General features: G+C 41.4%; 1 protein-coding gene across 2 annotated transcripts; it reads left to right on the top strand.

Moving 5' to 3' along the window:
* The first annotated feature begins 810 nt into the window (after positions 1 to 810).
* On the top strand, positions 811 to 19,954 carry qtrt2 (queuine tRNA-ribosyltransferase accessory subunit 2). Of its 2 annotated transcripts, XM_084048916.1 has the most exons (9): positions 811 to 840; positions 1,661 to 1,874; positions 2,488 to 2,543; positions 6,774 to 6,850; positions 7,489 to 7,698; positions 9,533 to 9,732; positions 12,198 to 12,367; positions 17,986 to 18,103; positions 18,513 to 19,954. In XM_084048916.1, exons 2-9 carry the CDS (start codon positions 1,672 to 1,674, stop codon positions 18,763 to 18,765), a joined length of 1,287 nt encoding a protein of 428 aa, XP_083905042.1. In that variant the 5' UTR covers positions 811 to 840; positions 1,661 to 1,671; the 3' UTR covers positions 18,766 to 19,954. The 2 variants fall into 2 exon arrangements, with proteins under 2 accessions (XP_083905042.1, XP_083905043.1); XM_084048917.1 differs by lacking the exon at positions 811 to 840 and having other exon boundaries at positions 1,650 to 1,874; positions 12,198 to 12,349.
* The last annotated feature ends 616 nt before the right edge of the window (positions 19,955 to 20,570 follow it).

The raw sequence follows: 20,570 nt of genomic DNA, 5'->3' as shown, positions 1-20,570 counted from the left end.
TCCTACTCACAACAAACATAGTTTACAAAACAAACCAATCATAAAAATAGGTCGATAACGTGCAACATTCTGTCTGCGATAATGAAATGATCATCTGAGTAATCTGGGTATTGTAGTTCAATGCATTTGAACCCTGATGGTGAGGGTCGCTCTAATCAAGCATCTCTGCACTACAAGTCCCGAAAGCATTGTTGCACCTAAAGCGTCTCTTTGGTAACCATGGTAACAAACCTTGTTGCCCCTCCCCTCCGTTATATTATACCTCTATGCTCCCCTCCCTCCGTAAAAGTGTATTTCATACAGTGGTGGAAAAGGTACTCAAATGTTTTACTTAAGTAAAAGTATCAATACTGCAATGTAGAAATACTCTGTTACGAGTAATAGTCAGGAATTCAAAATTTAGTGAAAAAAAAGTACAAGTATAATTGGCATCAAAATGTACAATATTTGCCTCTGAGATGTAGTGGAGTAGAAGTAAAAGTATTGGAAATTGTAGCCCTAGAATGTCTGTACATACATTTCATGTATTTGAAATACATGAAATGTATGTAAGATGACATTCTAATCTAGGGCTATGGAAATTGGAAATACTCCAGTAAAGTAAAGTACCTCAAAATAGTGCTTAAGTACGGTACTAAATGTACTTAGTTACTTTACAACACTGATTTCATACGATAATGAATTACACTAGTAATTGTTATATAGCAGCAGGCCGTTTTATAAACGGGATGACTAAGTGACACACAAACAGCTGTTTTTGTTTCCAGGGGCAACAACACTGAGTGACGTCATATTTACGCGACACTCAATTCACGTTCTACCAACAACAGCACACTGAAGGTAAGTGGAAAATATATCAAAATATGTATTTTAAATATGCATTCTTAAACATTATTATGATTATGTTACTTATGATTCCAAACCCTGAAAACGCCACCATTTTGGTATCAAGAGTACACGAAGCATTATGCTTAGAAGGCATAAAGCACGTGATTGTGGAACTTAGCAACGTGGTGGCTAAATAAATACAAGCACTTTTTTTGGCTGTGCTGTGCATTCATTGTAACATGACGTGTAACGTCGTAACATGATGAACATAACTGTAGCTGGAAAAAGTACTCACACATTTTACTTAAGTAAAAGTATCAATTCTGCCATGTAGAAATACTGTTACAAGTAATAGTCTGGTATTAAAAATGTACTTGAGTAAAACTACAAAAGTAGTCATTATTTAGTTATCATATGTTATCATATGTATAAAATGTAAGATATACGTTCATTGCTGCTAGTGTTGATTATGTCTTGTTTATTATTGTATATTATTGTATGTCTTTAAATGTCTTAATGAATTGAATACACAGGACCACAATGGAAACAAGCCTTTAGGGCTTTTTGTGTTATCCTTTTAGCATCATTGTAAACCGTACCTCTGTACAATCTGCAAACTGTTAAATAAGTTATTCAATCAATCAATCAATCAATCAATCAATCAATATGTCTTGATGAATTGATACATAGGTCCACAATGGAAACAAGCCCTGGTATCTGGGCTTTTTGTGTTATCCTTTTAGCATTATTGTATAACTGGTACCACTACCTCTTTACTTTTTGCAAACTGTTTATAAAGTATTCAATCAATCAATCAGTGCTTGTGTTGCAGACAACAGCAGGATGAAACTGGAACTGTCCCGTGTGATTCACGGTGGATGCCGGCTTGGTGTTCTGACAGGGCTCGGCAGGGCCGGGCAGCACTCTCTGGAGGTCCCTGGATGTTTACTGTACACACGCTGTGGGACGGTACCTCACCTCACACAGGACACCCTACACACCCTGACCAACCTGCCCTCTGTCACTCAGCTCACCCTGTCCACAATGTAAGCACCCCATCTATCTCTCTCTCTCTCTCTCTCTCTCTCTGTCTGTCTGTCTGTCTGTCTGTCTGTCTGTCTGTCTGTCTGTCTGTCTGTCTGTCTGTCTGTCTGTCTGTGTGTCTGTCTGTCTGTGTGCCTCTCTCTCATGATGAGAGTAAGATGAGTCATCTTAATAAGATGAGAACAGAACACAAACACATACTGTATTTGTAGTTTGCATGTAGGTAGAAATGCAATAAGACAATGTCAAGTTAACAAAAACTGTTACTTTTCAGGATTCAAATTCAAAAATAGCAAAAGTAGCAGATCCACAATCTTCGCGCCGCTGTAGGATGATCAAGTAGGGCATTAATTTACGACAACACTAAAAGTTAGAAATAGAATATGGAGATAGGAGGTTTCTGGCCGACAGCGACAATATATATATATACTCTCAAAATTCGCCCTCCTTGAAAAATATGCCAGGAACCACCACTGCATCTTATATGCACGGAACCTCGTACGTACGTCCGTAGAATACATGATACTGTATGTGTTTAGCATCTATAGCATGTATTCTCATGTATGGCTGGGTCATTCTCCCTGACATTGTTAGTCTCTCTTTCCTCTCCTCAAGAGCAGAACACCAGGAAGTATTGGAGGAGTTCAAGAATGGATTCAGGACATTTTCAGGTAATGCAAGCACAAGCTCCATGATGATTTTTTGATTGATTCATATTTCTAATGAATTATTTTTTCTTTCTTACCAAGTACTGTAAATCCAGTGTTGTGTTCTAGTTTTTTTCGGAGGGTATACGCTACGATGCGCGTGGTCGTGGGTATACGCTCTCGCGTTTTCAATGGATGAAATGGTTATTAGACTGTATACGCTTCTTCCCAAAATAATCTGGACTGTGTACGCCGTATACAGTGTATGACGGTAGAACACACCACTTTGTAAATCACTAGAGAAAATATAATTTGAATAATACAATACCAATCAATTGGTTGAACAAACATGCAAAATAAACAAGACCTACAACAGTGTTGAATATTAACTAGGTTTGGGGTAGTTATGCTGAGCTCTATCCTTCTTATAGTGTATTTCTGTTGCTTGTTGATGAACTGTCAAAGTCACATCTGAAAGCTTAATGTTTGATGCTTCATGGCATTTTATGTCTGTAGTTGGTTTTGGTACTTTGCTCTGGATGTTTCTCAATAATTGTACATTGTACATGTTGCAAACTACTGTCCCAGTTAAAAGGTTTGTGTCTAGCCAGGAACAGTACAATGCCCGGATGTGAACTTGATCCGCCCTCTCTATCAGGGATGCATTGGCGGTGACTTGTGTGAACTTGGGAAAGCCAAATATCCCTGAATATAGCTTGAGGAGTTCAATGGACAGGTGGCGCCATCTTGAGAGGTGTTTTTTTTTTGCTATTACTTTCAATTGGTTGACGTCACATTCTCTTTCTTCGCACCAACCAGTGGCAATAGCGGAGGAGAATACTCAAAAACTAAATTTCAAAATATTACTGGTGTTTTAAGATTTTATTTGTATGCGAGTGTAATTGTTTAACCCATTAAATCTGGGAAGGCATCTGTGTCATTTGAGATATTAGCATTGGCTATTCAAAAATAGTAGATATACAGTACAAGCTCACAGTGCATCACTTCATGCCACGCTGCAAGCTTGTACATCTGCTATTTTAATTTCCCCCAAAATATTGAATCATTTTGATTTTTTTTAACACAAATCTTCTCTTCTGGGTGTCCCTGGCTCAAAACCTTTTCAGATGAGGCGGCCGGGCGGGGTCGTTGGCCAAATACATATCATTTGGGGGTTCCTTGGGACGAGAAAGTTTGAGAACTACTGATTTAGAAGGCATTTGTAGAATCGGTCGCAGGTCTTAATGGGTTAAACTTCAAATCGTAGTAGTAGTAGTCTGTCCCAAAACATCCTCGGGTGCCTGGTCTCTTATCTGTGGCAATCCTTTTTTAGCTTACTTCCGTATAGACAAACACTGTAAGGACAACGGAGCCACAAGGGATGTAATCAAAAAAGGCTATTAAAATGACTATTGGGTGGAGGTGGAAAGCATACAGTATAATGTATAATCGCTGAAGGAGGCACTAGAGCAGGGGTGTCCAAACTGTTTTCAAAGGGGGCCATTTTTGAAGATATGAAAATACCTTAGGGACGACGGCCCGACTGCATCTCCTGCCATAATAAACCATAACAAAGTCACTTACAAATGCATTACAACAATTTGAATTAACAGTGCAATATCATCAACAGTCTGTTGTTGGCAGTGTAGCGGAATGAAAGCCACTCATCTGTGGTATGAATAAAAACCATTCAGCCTTTTTACACTGAATTGCAATTATATTTACCGTTTTTGAGGGTTTTATCAAGTGGCATGTGTAGCCAAATGTAACCAGCTGTGAAAAGGTCTCTACAAAAATGACAAACATCCTCTCTTTCACATCTTGAGAAGGATACGACACAAGGAACAAGATAAATATTGTGAAAATAGCATATCTATAAGCTCACAACGCCTCGCAACGTGATGCATTGTGAGCTTGTAGATCGGCTATTTTCAACATTTACTTATATTATTTGACAATTTGGCCAATGTTTTAACATTTTTATAGTATAGTTTGTTGATTACTTTTGATGCAGTAATGGTCTTTTTTTGTCACTTAAAGTTTTATTGCTTTTTTTGTTTCACACACACACACAAACATACCACATCAGAAAAAGACACAAAAAACAAACGAAAAGAGAACCATAACCAAACAATAAACCAAAATACAACTGTTAAATTTCCAATTTGGAATCACATTACTACAATGTCACATCTTTATACTGTAGTAGTCTCTCTCCTCTGTATCAGATGTCCTTCCCACAAACCTTGTCTCTGTTAGAGTTCTTGTGTATTATCCATTTGATCCAGCAGTAATGGTATTTTGTCTTTTCTTTTTCTTTTTCTTTTTTGGAGGTATTAAAAAGGTCTTAAATTGTCAATTCACTGTCATCTAGGCTAGGGACCCCCCCACAGGTTGAGAACCACTGCGCTAGAATAAAGGCCATGGGAGTCGCCAAAATCATTAGTGTTCATCCTGCAATCTTTGTCAATAGTGTGCGACTTGATTGAGTAGAAAAAGTAGATTGTTGCATTTGGACCTTTTTAGTCTATTATGCTATTTTCAATCTTTCCCTATTCCATTCTTTCTTCTCTTTAAATGCTCTTTATGCATTATGTAAAACACTTTGAATTGCCTTTTGTCTCTGAAATGGTCTAAAATGTACCTTGCCATCAAAGCTCCTGCATAATTAATTTTAAGTGTATTCAATTGTTTTATTATTCCTTTTTTATGTTTTGTGTAAAGCACTTTGAATTACCTTGTTAGGGGGCGGGTGCATTGTTGTTGAAATGTGCTATACAAAATTACTTGCCTTGTCTTTTTACAGTGTCGGTATAATTATAGCAATGGAAATGTCACACATACAGTATTTAACAATTACAATCACTCTGGTGTATACACTAGTGTGTTTGTGCTGGTTAAATTGCAAAGACACAAGCAAATTACCCTTAACCCATTAAGACCTGAGGCCGATTCGAACAGTTTTCTGAAAAATGTTGCTATCAGTGGTGCTGGAACTTTTTCATGTTAAGGACCCCCAAAATTATGTGTTTGGCCGCCGACCCCCACCTGAAAATGTTTTGTGCCAGGGACCCCCAGAAGCATAGATTCTAGGTAAAATCTTTTCCTTTAAATATATTTATATATTCAAAGATTTGCACAAATTGTCACGATAAAAAAAAGATTTTCGGCACAAAGTGACGCGCTATGAGCTTGTATAACTGCTATTTTTTATAAAGTATAAAATACAGATTTTTAGCTCAAATCTAAAATGACTCGCATGCTTTCCCGCTCTTAATGCGTTAAAACATCCATTTGCATAAGGAGCTCAACTCAAAACTAGTTATCCTTTGAGGATTATATATACAGTATACCCCAGACGCATGACCTCATTTACCTATGGTATAGTAAGTGTACCTCAAAGCAGTATGCTGCCCCAGGCAACCAAAGTTGAAATTACAAATATAATTGCCATCCTGATCACTTCATCATGGACAGCATTATTAAATTGTTGGCTCCAGGGGCTGTGGAGAGTGAGAGCAGTGATTGGCCAGTTGTAAATATGAGGTGTTTGCTGCTGGGCTTTGTCTGGAGAATTAACTTAACCCTTTAAGGCCGGGAAGGGAACGCATCCGTGTCATTTTAAGATTTCTTTGGCTATTTTTAGAAAAATCCTGAAAATGTGTGCAAATCTTTATACATTTTTAACTCAAATCTTTGCTTCTGGGGGTCCCTGGAACAAAATATTTTTAGATGGGAGGGGGTCCGCGGTCAAATACATATTATTTTGGGGGTCCTTGACAAGTTTGAAAACCATTGATAATATAGCAACCTAAGTAAAACATTTTTTACAAAATTCAAACTTTCGGAAAAAAGTACTTTAGGATTTAGAAGACATTTGTAAAACCCCCACAAGCTAAGATTTGAGTTAAAAACTTTCGCTTTAAAAAAGTATATATATATTCAAACTAAAGATTTGCACACATTTTCACGATTTTTCAAAAAAATAGCAGATCTATAAGCTCATTGCGCGGCACTCGGTGCCGCGCTATGAGCTTGTAGATCTGCTATTTTTGAATAGCCAAATAAATCTTAAAATTACACAGATGCGTTCCCGGTCTTAAAGGGTTAAGAGTCTTGAACTGCCTAGCTTAATCACCTCACTTTGTAAACGTCTATTTTCATACTATATAAACATTTTTATATTGTTTTGCTCGGTGAGTCATCTTTGCGTTTATTCTCTGTTGATGAAAGTATGTTCTTGTTCTCACACAGGTCTTCATGATACAGTGTTGTACTGCTCTCTCCATGACCCTGCAGCACAATGCCCTACAGGCCACACAACCAACAAGGTCAGGGGCCACCCCTCCCCTACATATTCATCAACAGAGAGATGCACATAAATATGACCTTTTACCCAGTGGTGGAAAAAGTACTTGCGTACTTTTACTTAAGTAAAAGTATCAATACTGCAATGTAGAAATGACCTGTTACAAGTAAAATTTACTTGAGTAAAAGTACCAAAGTATTGGTATCAAAATGTACTTAAAGTACCAAAAGTAGAAAGTACTCATTATTCAGAATGTCCCATTTCACAAGTTTTCAAATTTATAAAATGTATAAAAATCTTTTGAAAATAGCAGACTTGCAAGCTCACGATGCGACGCATTGTGAGCTTGTAGATCGGCTATTTTCAAATTGCCGAAATGTATACAGGCCTGAAGTGGGTAATGTATGTTTTGTAATAGAGTAGAAGTAAAAGTACTTAAAATTGGAAATACTCCATTAAAGTAAAAAATACTTCAAAATTGTACCTATGTAAACTTAGTACTAAGTAAACCTGTACTTAGTAAATGTACTTAGTTACATTCCACCACTGCTTTTACCATTATATATACAGTATATATGAATGATGCATTTTTCATTGTGGCTGTCTGACATTGGATGTCTGAGATAACTGAGTTGTCAAATTATACATCTCCGTTGTCAGACGGTGTCTGTGTGGGGGAGTGGGGGGCGGATAGAGCTGACGGTAGCCAAGTTCATGGCTCTCCAGAAGGCAGTGCTGCCGGATTGGTACCAGAGCATGGCAGACGGAGAGACCTGGCAGTGCAGTCCCTCTCGTAAAAGGGTCCGAAAGTCAGTGGACCGAACTCTAGCCCACCTGGACGAGTGTTTGCTGTTGCACCACAACATGCAGGTACATGCGACGAAGCACTGGTCTCCCAAGGGAGGTATTAGACTGTATGATTATGTTCAGTGTATTTCTTATTTGTTTATTTGCACAATAGAACAAAACAACATAGCCAGTAACAACATAAAAAAAGCAGATTGTGCAGGTGAGATAAGAGTTAATCTTCTCTCAATTCACATTAAGAAATACCAAAAAGCAAGTCTTTTGCACACCTACAAAGGCGACAGGTGCGTAGAAGAAGATCATGCGAGGGCCCCAACGTACTGAAAGCATTTGCTTAATATTTTAATAAGATGATCGGATCATCCGTAAGGGTACGTAAGCTCCAAGCAAGTAGCATGTCTATTGTTCACCACGTAATGTTACAGGCTAAGGTTACAGGCTTATTTGGTAACCAAAATGCTTAGAATTTGTATACTCCGCCGCGCCTCATTGTTTATGTGGCTTGTGCCCAAAAGGACAGATCTATAAGCTGTCGACACAACCATGACGCGGTGCGTTGATAGCTTGTAATGTTTTTTGGGGTGATATTTCTAAATGAGAGTCTGATAGGGAAGACATTGGTTTTCACCCTGTGGGGTGGTGATAGCTGCTTTACCAAATAGCCTAAGCCTGAAGAACGAAGAAAGCCACTCACTTTTGAACAGTTTGCATAACATGAGAACATACAGTAGAAGAGCAAGTCACCATAAAGTATTTTCTCAAACTATCATTTAACCGTATGAAGTAAATTTATGGTTATGTTGTGAACTTACTGTAGCCGCTGCTATTAGTCACTGAAAATATTGATTGTCCCACTGTCTATAATACATCAATTTATTACAAGTAAGACGCGCGAACGCTGGAAGCGAACGCAGCTCGAAAATATTGTGCATTTACGGACTGTGTGTGTGTGTGTGTGTGTGTGTGTGTGTGTGTTTTGACTGCACTCTGGCGCCACTCTGTTGGTTGCACACAGGCAGTGCAGTGCACACATACTGCACACAGACAGAGACACAATGAGAGCAGAGTTTCATAGTATGCTCCACTTGGGCGGAGGCGCGGCTTTGCCGCGCCTCCTTCCGCGTTCGCAATGAAGAAAGAAAATTTAGTCATTAGATAAAAATGTACTATCGGCCAGACCTTATTGACAGTAGCTCAGCTTATGGACATAATGCTGGTTTACTAGTATTATGTTTTTCAAACCATTTAGTTTTTTCAAACTATCAAATGGTCCCCCTAACAGCTCACTGGGGTAGGCACTATGGGTTGAGTGGTCAGGAGGTGTTGCGGCCGCTTGGGAATCGGAAGGTTCTCTGGAAGTGTCCTTGAACCATAGGCGGAAGGGGGGTCAGAAGGGCCAGCAGCTGTTACTGGCTACGTGCAGTTGCTCTCTCAACTCCATCAACTAGGTGCCAGACAAGCTAATACACAATAAATCGTTGATCTTTGTATGCTGGGTGTGGGTGTGAAAGAAGCAGACCCCCCCCCCACCCACCCACTAATGTCCCTTCACTTTTTCCCTCATGCCGGCGCCGTTGCCTTGAACCACTTAACCCCTCACTGCTCCCGATGAGCAGGTTGGTGCCTTGCATGGATTCCGCCGCCAACATTGTGTGAAAGCGTCTGTGTATGGGTGAATGTAATGCACATTGTAAAGCGCTTTTGATGAAAGGCGCTTTATAAATGCACCATTTATCTGACTGTAACCATGAAATGTGGCAAATGTCATTATTTAGCCATGGCTAATGTTCACCGTCGATTCTATGTGCGTAGGATTTGTTAAAGTGAGTCATCGGGCACCTGTAAACAACATGAACCGTGGCCAATTTAATTATCTATCGATTCCCGTCGTTGCCAGGAGCTGCAGGGGGTGGAGGTGTTTGGAGTGGTGGAGGGAGGCGACATCCTGGAAGAGAGGTTGCGCTCAGCCAAGGAAACGGCTAAAAGGCCCGTAGCCGGCTTCTGCCTGGACGGGCTCCAGGCGGGCTCCATGGACCAGGCTCTAAGGAGCCAGCTCATCAGTGCCGTGACCAAGGAGCTACCGGAGGACAAACCCAGGTGGCCATTGTGTTTCACGTGCTGTAGTGCTGAGGGAACGCATCTCTGTCATTTTAGATTTCTTTGGCTATTCAAAAAAAGCAGATATACAAGCTCATAGCGTGGCACATGAGCTTGTAGATCTGCTATTTAAAAAAAATCATGACCATTTTTGCTAATCTTTACAAATGTCTTCTAAATCCTAACAGTTTTTTGAAAGAAATTATGTTATATCAGTAGTTCTTAAACTCTTTCTTGTCAATGTTTTTGGCAGCCGATCCCCATCAAAATATGTTCTTCGAGGGACCCCCAGAAGCAGAGATTTTAGTTACAAATTTTGTTTAAAAATATATATGTATTCAAAGATTTGCACAAATGTTCAAGACTTTTCAAAAATAGCAGATCTGTGCCACGCTATGAGCTTGTAGATCTGCTATTTTTTAATAGCCAAAGTATACAATAATGGTTACAGCTCAAATCTAAAATGACACGGATGCGTTCCTGGATTGAATGGGTTAATGGTTTTTGGGTTACTTTTTCTTTTGACACAGACACACTGATGCTTCTGATTATCATCACTTACTTAATCTAGGACACCTCTTCCTATTGTTTACACAGTGCTGTATTCTGTCATTCTGCCGTTGTTTGCTTTCCGTGTAAGGAGCTGTAATTATTGAACACTAGAGGTTGCCTTGTTATTCATTAACAAAGGAGATAATGCATGCACATCCACATCTCTCAGGTGCTGGATAAACAATGATCAACAGTCAAAAATAAAAATAGAATTTGCACACTGGTATCGCTGCTCCACTTAATTGTTTATTGCAGTTCTCAACGTTTCTACACATGTTGAGAACGGCAATAAACAATTAAGTGGAGCTGCCATACCAGTGTGTGTGCGGATTCTATTTTTAGCCTTGTTATTTATAGCAAAAGGGAGAAAATAACTTGACCCTTGACACATATTTTTAGCTTCCATCATCATTTCCTTGCGCATAACCAGAATGAGACCAAGCAAGCATGACTGCCATTTATATTGTCAGACTCTGGTACAGCTGTGGCCATCTATGTTCTGTCCTCAACTCGATAATAATCTGATTCAGAGAACAGCTGTGTCCTTTTACGGGGGACCAGCTCAGCCAATTAGGTATCCAATGGCTCGATCACACAGAGACACCCTTACAGTTCCGTTGTGCTCTTTGCCATGTGCACCACCCAACACCTCCCATTCATACTGGGTCAGAAATATCATTATTCTCCTCCTCTGCTTGACCTAGACACTGCCAGAACGGACTTATTGGCCCCCTGTCGTTCCATTCTTTGATCCACACCTTCCTTGCCAACCATCACCTTTCTCCCATTATGGTGGCTAATTCCCCTGGAAGCCATGGCAACGCCCACCTTTCCACTTGGAAGCTATGACAACCGCCTTTGTTTCACACAAAGAATATCTCTCCCAGGAGTCTCCCAGTTCTCCCAGCCAGCGGTGGCATTTCAGTGGCATTTCGTTGGAGGACACTACTACCGTCCCTAACCCTTCTTCTGAAGGTGAAGGATAATCTCCGCTGGCTGTGACTCTGAGGATTGAGGCTGAGATTGAACCCTCAAGGAGCAAAGTGCAACATCCAGCTACCCAGAGGCACCCTGCCGGCCTTATTGGGTTTAGTGCTGAGTCATGAATCGTGTCCGATCAGAGTCGCTGCTGGGTGTTCTGGCTACCGTAAGATACAGAGGTTCCCTCTGGGCCGTGTAGGGTCATTATGGAATGGTAAATGGATTTGGCCATGGTACCTACAGGCAGAGGGTCAGGGAGAGAGCCAATAAACTGGAACACACTAGAAGGGAGAAAAATACACAATGTGGATTTTTGGAGTAACGCTATTTTCAATGTAAAGACGCAACAAAGAACAATGTTTTATGTCTGCACACGAAGTGACGTGAATTGCGTTAGTTGAAAAAAAATTCAACTTATTTTTGTCGAAACAGAGAGACACCCATTGTTTGTGTGTGGTGCAAATATCGCTCAAGTAGAATTGTCACGTCTGGTGTGAATGCAACATACTATCCGCCTTTTATGAAGAAAAGACACTGCCTGGCCCTAGAGGGATCGTGCAATGTGCACTTTGTTTATCCTGCATTGGCCATTTTATATAACAAGAGGAGATAAATTGAACTCGCAATGTCCTTTTTTTTGGGACAGCAGAACGGCCGACAACGGGGAAAATGGAGAACAGTACATCCATTATAGACCATAAGCTCGGATATGCAGCTTTGCATTTGTCTACCATCGTGATTGGTCAGCTAAAAACTGGCCCACGTCCCTGAGCGCATTTCTCAAAACTATTCTCAACTTTTGAAAGTGCTCCGCTCGGCCAAAGAAAGCGCACTGACCAACGCCTTTTGGTCATGCATGATTTCCTTTCATTGTATTTGTTCTTTTTTTGATGCCGTTTGATACCTGTGCTTGCTGTGTGTTCTGTACGTAGACTGCTCCAGGGAGTGGGGAGGCCTGACGAGGTACTGGCATGTGCAGAAGCGGGGGTGGACCTGTTTGAGAGCTTCTTCCCGTTCCAGGTGACAGAGCGAGGCTGTGCTCTCTCGTTCGACTTCGACATCTCCTCAGACCCGGAGCGCGCAGGTACAGCGCCAACTACAGGTGTGGTGCATCGGTGTTATGACATGACATGAAGTTCGGTGTTAGATCAACTCTTGACGTAGAACAGTTTGGTACTTTGTTCCAGTATTCAAATTATAGTTATTAACATGGTCTTTAGGGCGGTAAGCAATAATGTTTATCTTCTGAGAAATTGATGAGTGTGCAAGTGAAGTTTGACACCCAAAAGTAGAACTAGTACATCTGGTGTTATGGAAAGGGACAACCCATCATAAGAACTTATCTATGTATATAGGTGTATGTATACTATATATGCATTATGATTATGTGTACAATCTCAATATATAAAGTGTAGACCTCTAGTCTAGAGTATTGTTCAATGTACAGAGCTTGTCAGGAGAATGCAGATCAAATTCACATCATCTTCTAATCTGCACAATGCCCCATTTAAACTCCTGTCAATCTCCCTTCACTGCTTACAGGCATACAAGTATATCTAATGCCACAATCCCTCATTTTGACACTGCAGAACCCATTTTTATGGAGAGAAATTGCTTTTCGGTCATTAATTTTGATAACTGCCTGAAGTTTTGTTGACGAAGCATTTCAGTTAAAGCACACAAGGAGCAATTTGACTTTTGTTGGAATTGAGAGCTTGATTGTAACTTATTTCTCTTTATTTTTTCTTTTACACACATGTTTTATCAAAGGAGACGTTAGAATTTGGGTGCACTTCCTTGTTATTTTTCACATTGCTGCTCCGGTAAGCAAGTGACCTTTCATGTAAAGCGCCATCTATGCCGCCAAAGGGAATTGGTCCAGGTTTTCTTTTTCTTTCTCGTTTGTTCTTAATGCCAAAATGTGAAAAACAACTGAAGTATCTCCTCCTGAGGGTCAGCGCCGTATGCAGAGAAAGACCCACCCATAGAAAGCTGTGATTTCACCATGGAATTGTCTGACAAGGAAAATCATTCTTTCAACAATGTGAATATACATAGATAGATTATACCTAGTGGAAAGCAGTGTGGTGTGAAACTCCATTCCTCATGGAACGATATTGCTTTCTTCTTAGAAAATTAAAGGGACTTCCCAACTGCTTGAGTAAACACTTTGAAACAGTGGTGTGTTCTAGTTTTTTCGGAGGGTATACAATGTTATTCCCTCGCACACTCGCGACATGCGCGTTGTCACCAAATGAAATGGTTAGTAGAGGGTATACGATAAAAGAATATATATCTTGGACAGCATACTACGTATATAGCGTAACATGGTAGATACACTACTGCTTTGAAATGCCATATGCAGCAGTGTGTTTAACAAGGGTAACGTTCTTAATGGTGGCATGCTGTTGAATAATAACCAGGGGATCGAACCGGGAACTTTTGGTTCCTAGATGGCCACAGTAACTCAAGAGTATGTTCTGAGCCACATCTGCCCTTGATCAAAGACCAAGAATGTACTGTATGCCTTTATGCGATAGTTAAGTGGAGAGAGTCGGGGAGTCATGCAGCAAAGGTCCACAGGGCCTGGGAATCGAACCCGGAACTTGCTGTCAGGTATCAGAGCCTATGCAGTACGTGCCTTAACCACACAACTATTGCCGCCCCATATAACTGTCTCTGACAAACAAATCTGTCTGCATCCGCGCATGGTTGAAAGTCATGATTTCACTACTGTAACTATAATCTCTCATAAACAATCCCTGATGTGGAACAACAAATATTCAATGTTTGAGTATGCTGGTAGTGTGTGGTGTGAGGTGAGGTGTGCATGCTTAAAGTGGGGGTGGGGGAAGTATATTTTCAACGGTATTAGAATACTAATATGTGCCTAACAGCTTGTGTGTGTGTGTGTGTGTGTGTGTGTGTGTGTGTGTGTGTGTGTGTGTGTGTGTGTGTGTGTTCTAATATTTCCCGAATGTGTATGATGTATTAATTTGGTAAAGTAAAGTGTCAGGATGACATATTGCATTCTGTCTCGTGGGAAAGTGGAGATTTTACTAAATGCATGTCTCAAATGGAAATGGATATGAAACTAGAGGACAATTAGCTGACCCCAAGTTAATTATTGGGTGAGTACAAGCGAGTGTTACAACTTTTAACAGCGATGAGTCCCAGGAGGGCATGGACGTGTTCTATGGCAGATGTAGGCTAGGCTTTATATACAGTTTTGTTATTGTGCACATAGTAATGTAATATTATTGTCGCTGCTCAATGTCAACTATGGAATTCAGCACGAATTGCTTGCTCTTTGTTGTAGTCGAGAGAGAGAGCGAGAGAGAACACGGAGAGAGAGAGAACACAGAGAGGGAGAGAACACAGAGAGAAAGAGAAGAGAGGGGGGAGGGAGAGATAGAACACACGGAGAGAGAGGGGGGCAGACAGGTAACTTTAGTAGTCAGTGTTTTACTGTTTTTGCATCATTAGCTGTGCATTATTGTTTACTGACAGTGCATGCATGTATTTGACCATGTGGTCTGTAGTGAAGATATTGTTTATCTTGTATTATATTATATCCGTAGGACTGGTTTATGGGGGGTGTTGAGTAGGATAGCCCCTGTGATGCAAGATAGAGCTATCTTTCTTGCTCGTCTTCTTCTTGTGGAGGTTGTAAGGCTCAATCCCGTGGTTTGGAAGTTGAGTTCTTCTTCCTTGGCAGTCAATTATATGCTTGGTATCAAAGATATGGTGATATCTGATTAACTGATATGATCAAATACTTATCTCCTGTGGCAGAAATACGAAGAATTCCGAATCTATTTCTGTTCAGTGCCAGTATTTATCTCTAGAGATGTGACATCATGCTGTGATGCCACACTGGGGTTGGCCAAATTAGGCGATCTTCATGCTGGGCGTCGTATTCTTGGTCACAGCCGCCCTGTGAATTTCGTGTTCAAATTCACCTCTTCTTTCATGGAATCTTAATGATTTACTCCTTACTGATGGCTAGTTGGCTGGTAACTCTGGGAGTCTGATCAAATGCGCTACGAGTCGTGTATAGGTACGATCGTTCACTTCTACTACGGCTGCTCTCCCGCGCTTGTCTCTTCTGGGTAGGACGCTCGTGACCTTCCCTATGGACTAGAACGCTCTGGGAAGTTGTGGATCTATCACAAGTACTACGGTGCCGACGGCAATATTCCCTTAAAAAGCTGGCATGGTGGTGACCCCTGATTCACTTTCCTCGGGTCAGTTCAAATAATTGGGTTGAAAGAAAGTCTACCGGTGAAATCAAATCAATGTAGAGTGAAAGTCGTTGCATCTATTTAATTGGAGGTAGCCATTAAAGCCTGCCCTAGACTCTGTTCGTTGTCCCCAGCAAAACAAGCAGAGAAGAGGTATCATTATTAGTGTGCTATCTGGGAGGCAATGACAGTGCCCTCTGTGGCCTCCATCCATTCTTTTTTTTTGTTTAGCTAAGAAAGTTATTTCTAAAGTCATGTGACAAAGTGAAGTTCTGATAATCAGTTCTGCTCAGGGACTGTGATGGAGTTCATTCGAGGTGAGAACAGAGCTGTACCAACCAGCAAACCCAGACGAGAGACTCCAATTCCCCTCTTGGACCAATTAGAAGACCCTGTGGGGTGGAGACTAATCATCCTCTACACCGACACGACAGACCATATGCTAGCACACCTGCTACCCTTCTCACTTTGTTTTTTTCTGGTCACACTCCTCTTTTCCGTGCTCTCTCTTTTCACTCTTCCTTCTCGCCATCTATTCCTGTTTTTTTTTTAATTCCGGTTGTTTTTTTAATCTTTTTTCTTCTGTGATAAATGACTTGTGAGATGCTTTGGCTGGGCGGTCTTAGAACTTTTTCTCTGAACTCTGGCACCTCCAGATGTCGAAATCGGAAGGAGTACTGTATAGTAGCAGTAGTGGCTCAGAGCCTCTCTGCCTGATGACCCAAAAAAACTAACATATCCCCTGTTCAAGGGAGAATTCCACTTTTGGCTAGTGGTTAAGATGTTGACTTTCCACGTGGGAGACCCGGGTTCGATCCCCGGGCGTTACATTGGTGTCGTGACCCGGAATCGGTTTTCCCGGTAGGGGGAGGTCAAAAGGGGGGGTGAGTGTAGCAGTAGTGGCTCAGAGACTCTGTCTGATGTAGGGATTTCACGACCAGAGATTTTTACTGGTCGACTAGTTGGTGAAGCAGCCTAATATCTGTCCCGGCGAAAGGAGAATTCTCCTTTGGGCTAGTGGGTAAGATGTTGGCTTTCCACACGGGAGACCCGGGTTAGATTCTCGGGCGTTACATTAATAAACAAATAATAGACTCCCGCTTTTTTAACCTTACATTCTGTCTATGGCAGTGGTTCTCAAGGTGGGGTCCGCAGCAAAATGTGTTAATATTAGCATGACAATAATTGTAAGCACTTTATCCATTTATACGTTGGCTATTAACTCATTCAGTGCCAAGCTTATTTATTCATGTTTATGGAATTTTGGCTCTGAGTGCCACAGCCAAAATTCATTGTAAAAAAAAAAGCAAATCTTCAAATCATCATATCTTGGGCTCTGAACATGTTTTTCCCCCCAAAAAAAAAAACAAAAAAAAACTTTTATTTTGATTTTTTTTTTTATGACGGATTGTGGCGCTCTGGGCGTCAGGCCACGTGACGGATTTGACGGATTGTGGCACTCAATGAGTTAAAAAATAGCAGATATACAAGCTCACAGCGCGTCACTTCGTGCCACGCTGCAAGCTTGTACATCTGCTATTTTTTTTCCTTATCTTTAAAGTATCAAGAATCACAAATCTTCTCTTCTAGGGGTCTCTAGCAAAAAAAACTTTTTGGCCAAATATTTATCAATTTGGGGGTCCTTGGCACGAAAAGGTTTGAGAACCACTGGTCTCGTGCACTCCCCATCCTCTTCACTTTCTCATGTTTAATTTATGCTTTGCCCTTTTTTGGACTCATAATCATCTCCCATTCTCTTTTACTGCCTTAGCACCAGCACTTAATGGCATTGTTCGATTTCCCTTCATCTCCACTCTCATGTGTGTTGCTGTAGCCCAGTTTCTTTATTCATCGCTTCTCCCTCTTTTCTTCTCTTTTATGTCCTTACTCACCGCCGTGCCGCTTTTGTGTTTGACAACTCTTAAAGGACTACTTGACCCATTTCCAACCTACACTGTCTTCATATAACTGGTCCTCACTAATTATAATATGGTACCATTTTTGTCTTCATGGTCTGTGTCTCAGAGGAGGGCTGTGAACAATTCCGAAATCTGCCTACCAGTGACATCATCGGCAGGTTTGGTCATTTCAAACAAGATTTCATTTAATTTTGTTTTTATTTTTTATATTGCTGCCAACTTTCCAGGAATAGAAAGCCTACAGTTTCTATTCGCTTTGTCACTGGTAGGCGGGTTTCTCTGAACTGTTCACAGCCCTCTGGGACACCAGACCAAGTACGCAGCTAAAAATGGTACCAACATGAGCATTAGTGAGGACCAATTATTTGAAGATCGGTTGAAAATGGCTGAAAGGACACACAGCATTGTTTGTAATTGGGGTTGGGTTCTCTGAATGGGGTGTTTTTTTTTTAGGTGTGATTATCATTTAGGGAAAATATTTATTTTTAGCAGGGGGTGAGATTGTGCACAGTGTTTAGGGATTGTTGCATTGACGTGACTAATGCATCTGTTGGCAGTGCTGGAGCTGAATGAAGAGAGAGACACTGTAGGGGAGTCACAAGAGAATGGGGCTGTTAATGCGGAAGACCAAGCACAGCTGATAACTCTTTTTGAGATCAACCTGAAGGATAACAGGTTTGTCGCGTTAATATATTCCTGGAGATTTGTTGAGATTTTTATTGTTAATATTATTTTATTGTTCTATCCTTTTTTTTTTTTACAACTTTATTTTACAGTTTTTATGTTACATACACGTATATACACATACAAATGTATAGCATTGTATACAAAAAAGAGATTGCGTTGATATAACATACAAGACTACATAAACACACATACAACCCCCCCCCCACCATTATTGTTCTATCCTAACCTTTATTTCACTTCTGAAATACCAGCTCAAGATCGCTTGTTGACATTGTGTGGTTGCTCCCACCATTTCTTCGCCACTCATTCACAGTGACCCAAAACGTGTAATTTTCTGTTGACCTCTGTTGAACTCCGTAACTGACCGTGTCTCTGCCTTGCCCGTCTTTCTGTCCAGATACCGGGAGGACTTCAGGCCCCTGGTGGAAGGGTGTGGCTGCTACTGCTGCAGGAACCACAAGAGGGCGTATCTGCACCACCTCCTGGTGACCAATGAGCTCCTGGCGGGAGTGCTGCTCATGCTCCACAACACAGCCCACTACCACGCGTTCTTCAGGGCCCTGAGAGAGGCTCTGGCCACCGATAAACTGGACCTACTCAAGAAGAGGGTGCTGGGACAGAGGGGTGCGGACACGGCAGCTAAAGACTAGCATGAATAGTCCCGTAGGTATTTCAGATGGAGAAACGGAGGGGGCGTGTTGGAGGAGAGACAGAATGCTCCTCCTCTGAAGGTCAATGGACTACTGGACTCACTTGGCCAGAGGCTCAAGCAAAGTACTGCCTTCCACTTCCAATTAAAGTTCAAGTTCAACTTGAGTGTTTTATTTGTATCGTTATCTATCTATACTGTACATTCCAGGGAACTCTGTTTGTCATAGACATATCTTCAATTGTTCATTCAATCAACTTAACCCATGGCAGGTGTATTGTCGAGTGTGAAGTGGCAAACCGCTCTCCAGAACGGGACCACTCCGTTGCAGTAGTTATTACAGTACAATTAAATGCATGTACTCTGGCTCTCTCTGGCTCTCTGTGAGAGCTGTTAAGCCAACCTGACGGCCTGCGGGGGGAAAAAATGGCCAGAGGTCATTCTGAGAAATTGAGTTGTTTGAGGTAAGGCCAATACATACAGTACAGTGCATACATATAAGCTAGGCTTCAGAGGAAAAGGTCAGGAGAGGAGGTGGGTGAAGGGTAACTAAGAAAGGGGAAGACGATGTCAAACCTGCGCTATTTCTGTCTTGTGATTTCCATCCAGGTCGTTTCCTTGAACCTATCTTATTGATCCGAGGAAATGACGGGGAGACAGAATCCATGGCAGGTGAAGGACGGAGAATTAGAAGGGAGGAGTCACAGGAGAAAAGAGCGAGAGAGAGCGGGTGTTTGAGAGAGGATTCCATAGACAAAGGAGTAGGAGGATGGTAGTGGGGTATAAATCATGACTGTGTCCTTCTGTGCCTGGTAACATGGTCTAGTTCCAGGTCAGTGGATGACTAATGTGACTCATTAACATACCAGTACGTCTAGAACAGCAGCACAGACCAGAGGGAGTGCAACCAGAACAAACAGAAAAGCCTTCCTGTGAAATGTGTTACCTAGTCACCGTGCACACAGGTGACTCACCATGTATCCAGTGAGATTTCCTTTACGCTCCGTTTGTGCCTTTTCCCACAGAGACTGGTGGGCGCTATACCATTTAATGTGCCGTTCATGCTTTATTGATTTGTCCAATTTTAGGTTTCTGTCTTCAAGATTGATCATACTTTTGCTCCTGCTCGGTTTATCACTTCTAGTAAGAGTGAGCTGTCATGTGTAATAAATTGAAATGTTTGCTTTTTACCTGGTGAAGTTTTCTTTACTTGTGCAAGCATGCACGCACCCACGCACATACGTACATGAAGCAGACTGACATTGAGCAACTGACATATGATGGAAAACGTGTGTCGGATGAAAAGAGCTCACATTCCTCTTATCTATGCATTCATACAGAGGGTGATGGGCGGGGTGGTCCCTTCCTGTCTGAGAACAGATGAAGAACTGATAAACAGACGGTGGGAGTGTGCTTCTTTTTTTCTTTGAAGGAAAAGTCTTTTGAAGGATGAATGCTGTTGACTGCATTAGAATATTAACTCAGTCAATAACCGCATTCCCCACAGTATAGTCAATATACTGTGGGGGATATACTGACAAACTGAGTTACAGGAGGAGACGATGAGGGATTCATGGAATGTTGATGTTGTGGACTTGGGTTGCTATGCGTGCTTGCTTATGTATGTATGTATGTATGTATGTGTGTGTGTGTGTGTGTGTGTGCGCACGGGGCATTGTGTGGAGAGCATTGCATTGTGACTAAACGCGTGCACGACACGTGTGTGTGGGGTCATACGGAGGGCACTGCATCGGGGACAAGTGGAAGTAACGAGATAGATAGTATTGTTGTGAACAGTCAAACTAT

The sequence above is a fragment of the Gymnoscopelus microlampas genome (genome assembly GCF_963454915.1).
Source record: "Gymnoscopelus microlampas genome assembly, chromosome: 22".
Lineage (NCBI taxonomy): Eukaryota > Metazoa > Chordata > Actinopteri > Myctophiformes > Myctophidae > Gymnoscopelus > Gymnoscopelus microlampas.
Note: the sequence above shows the minus strand (reverse complement) of the source record. Positions and strands in the feature narration are given on the sequence as shown.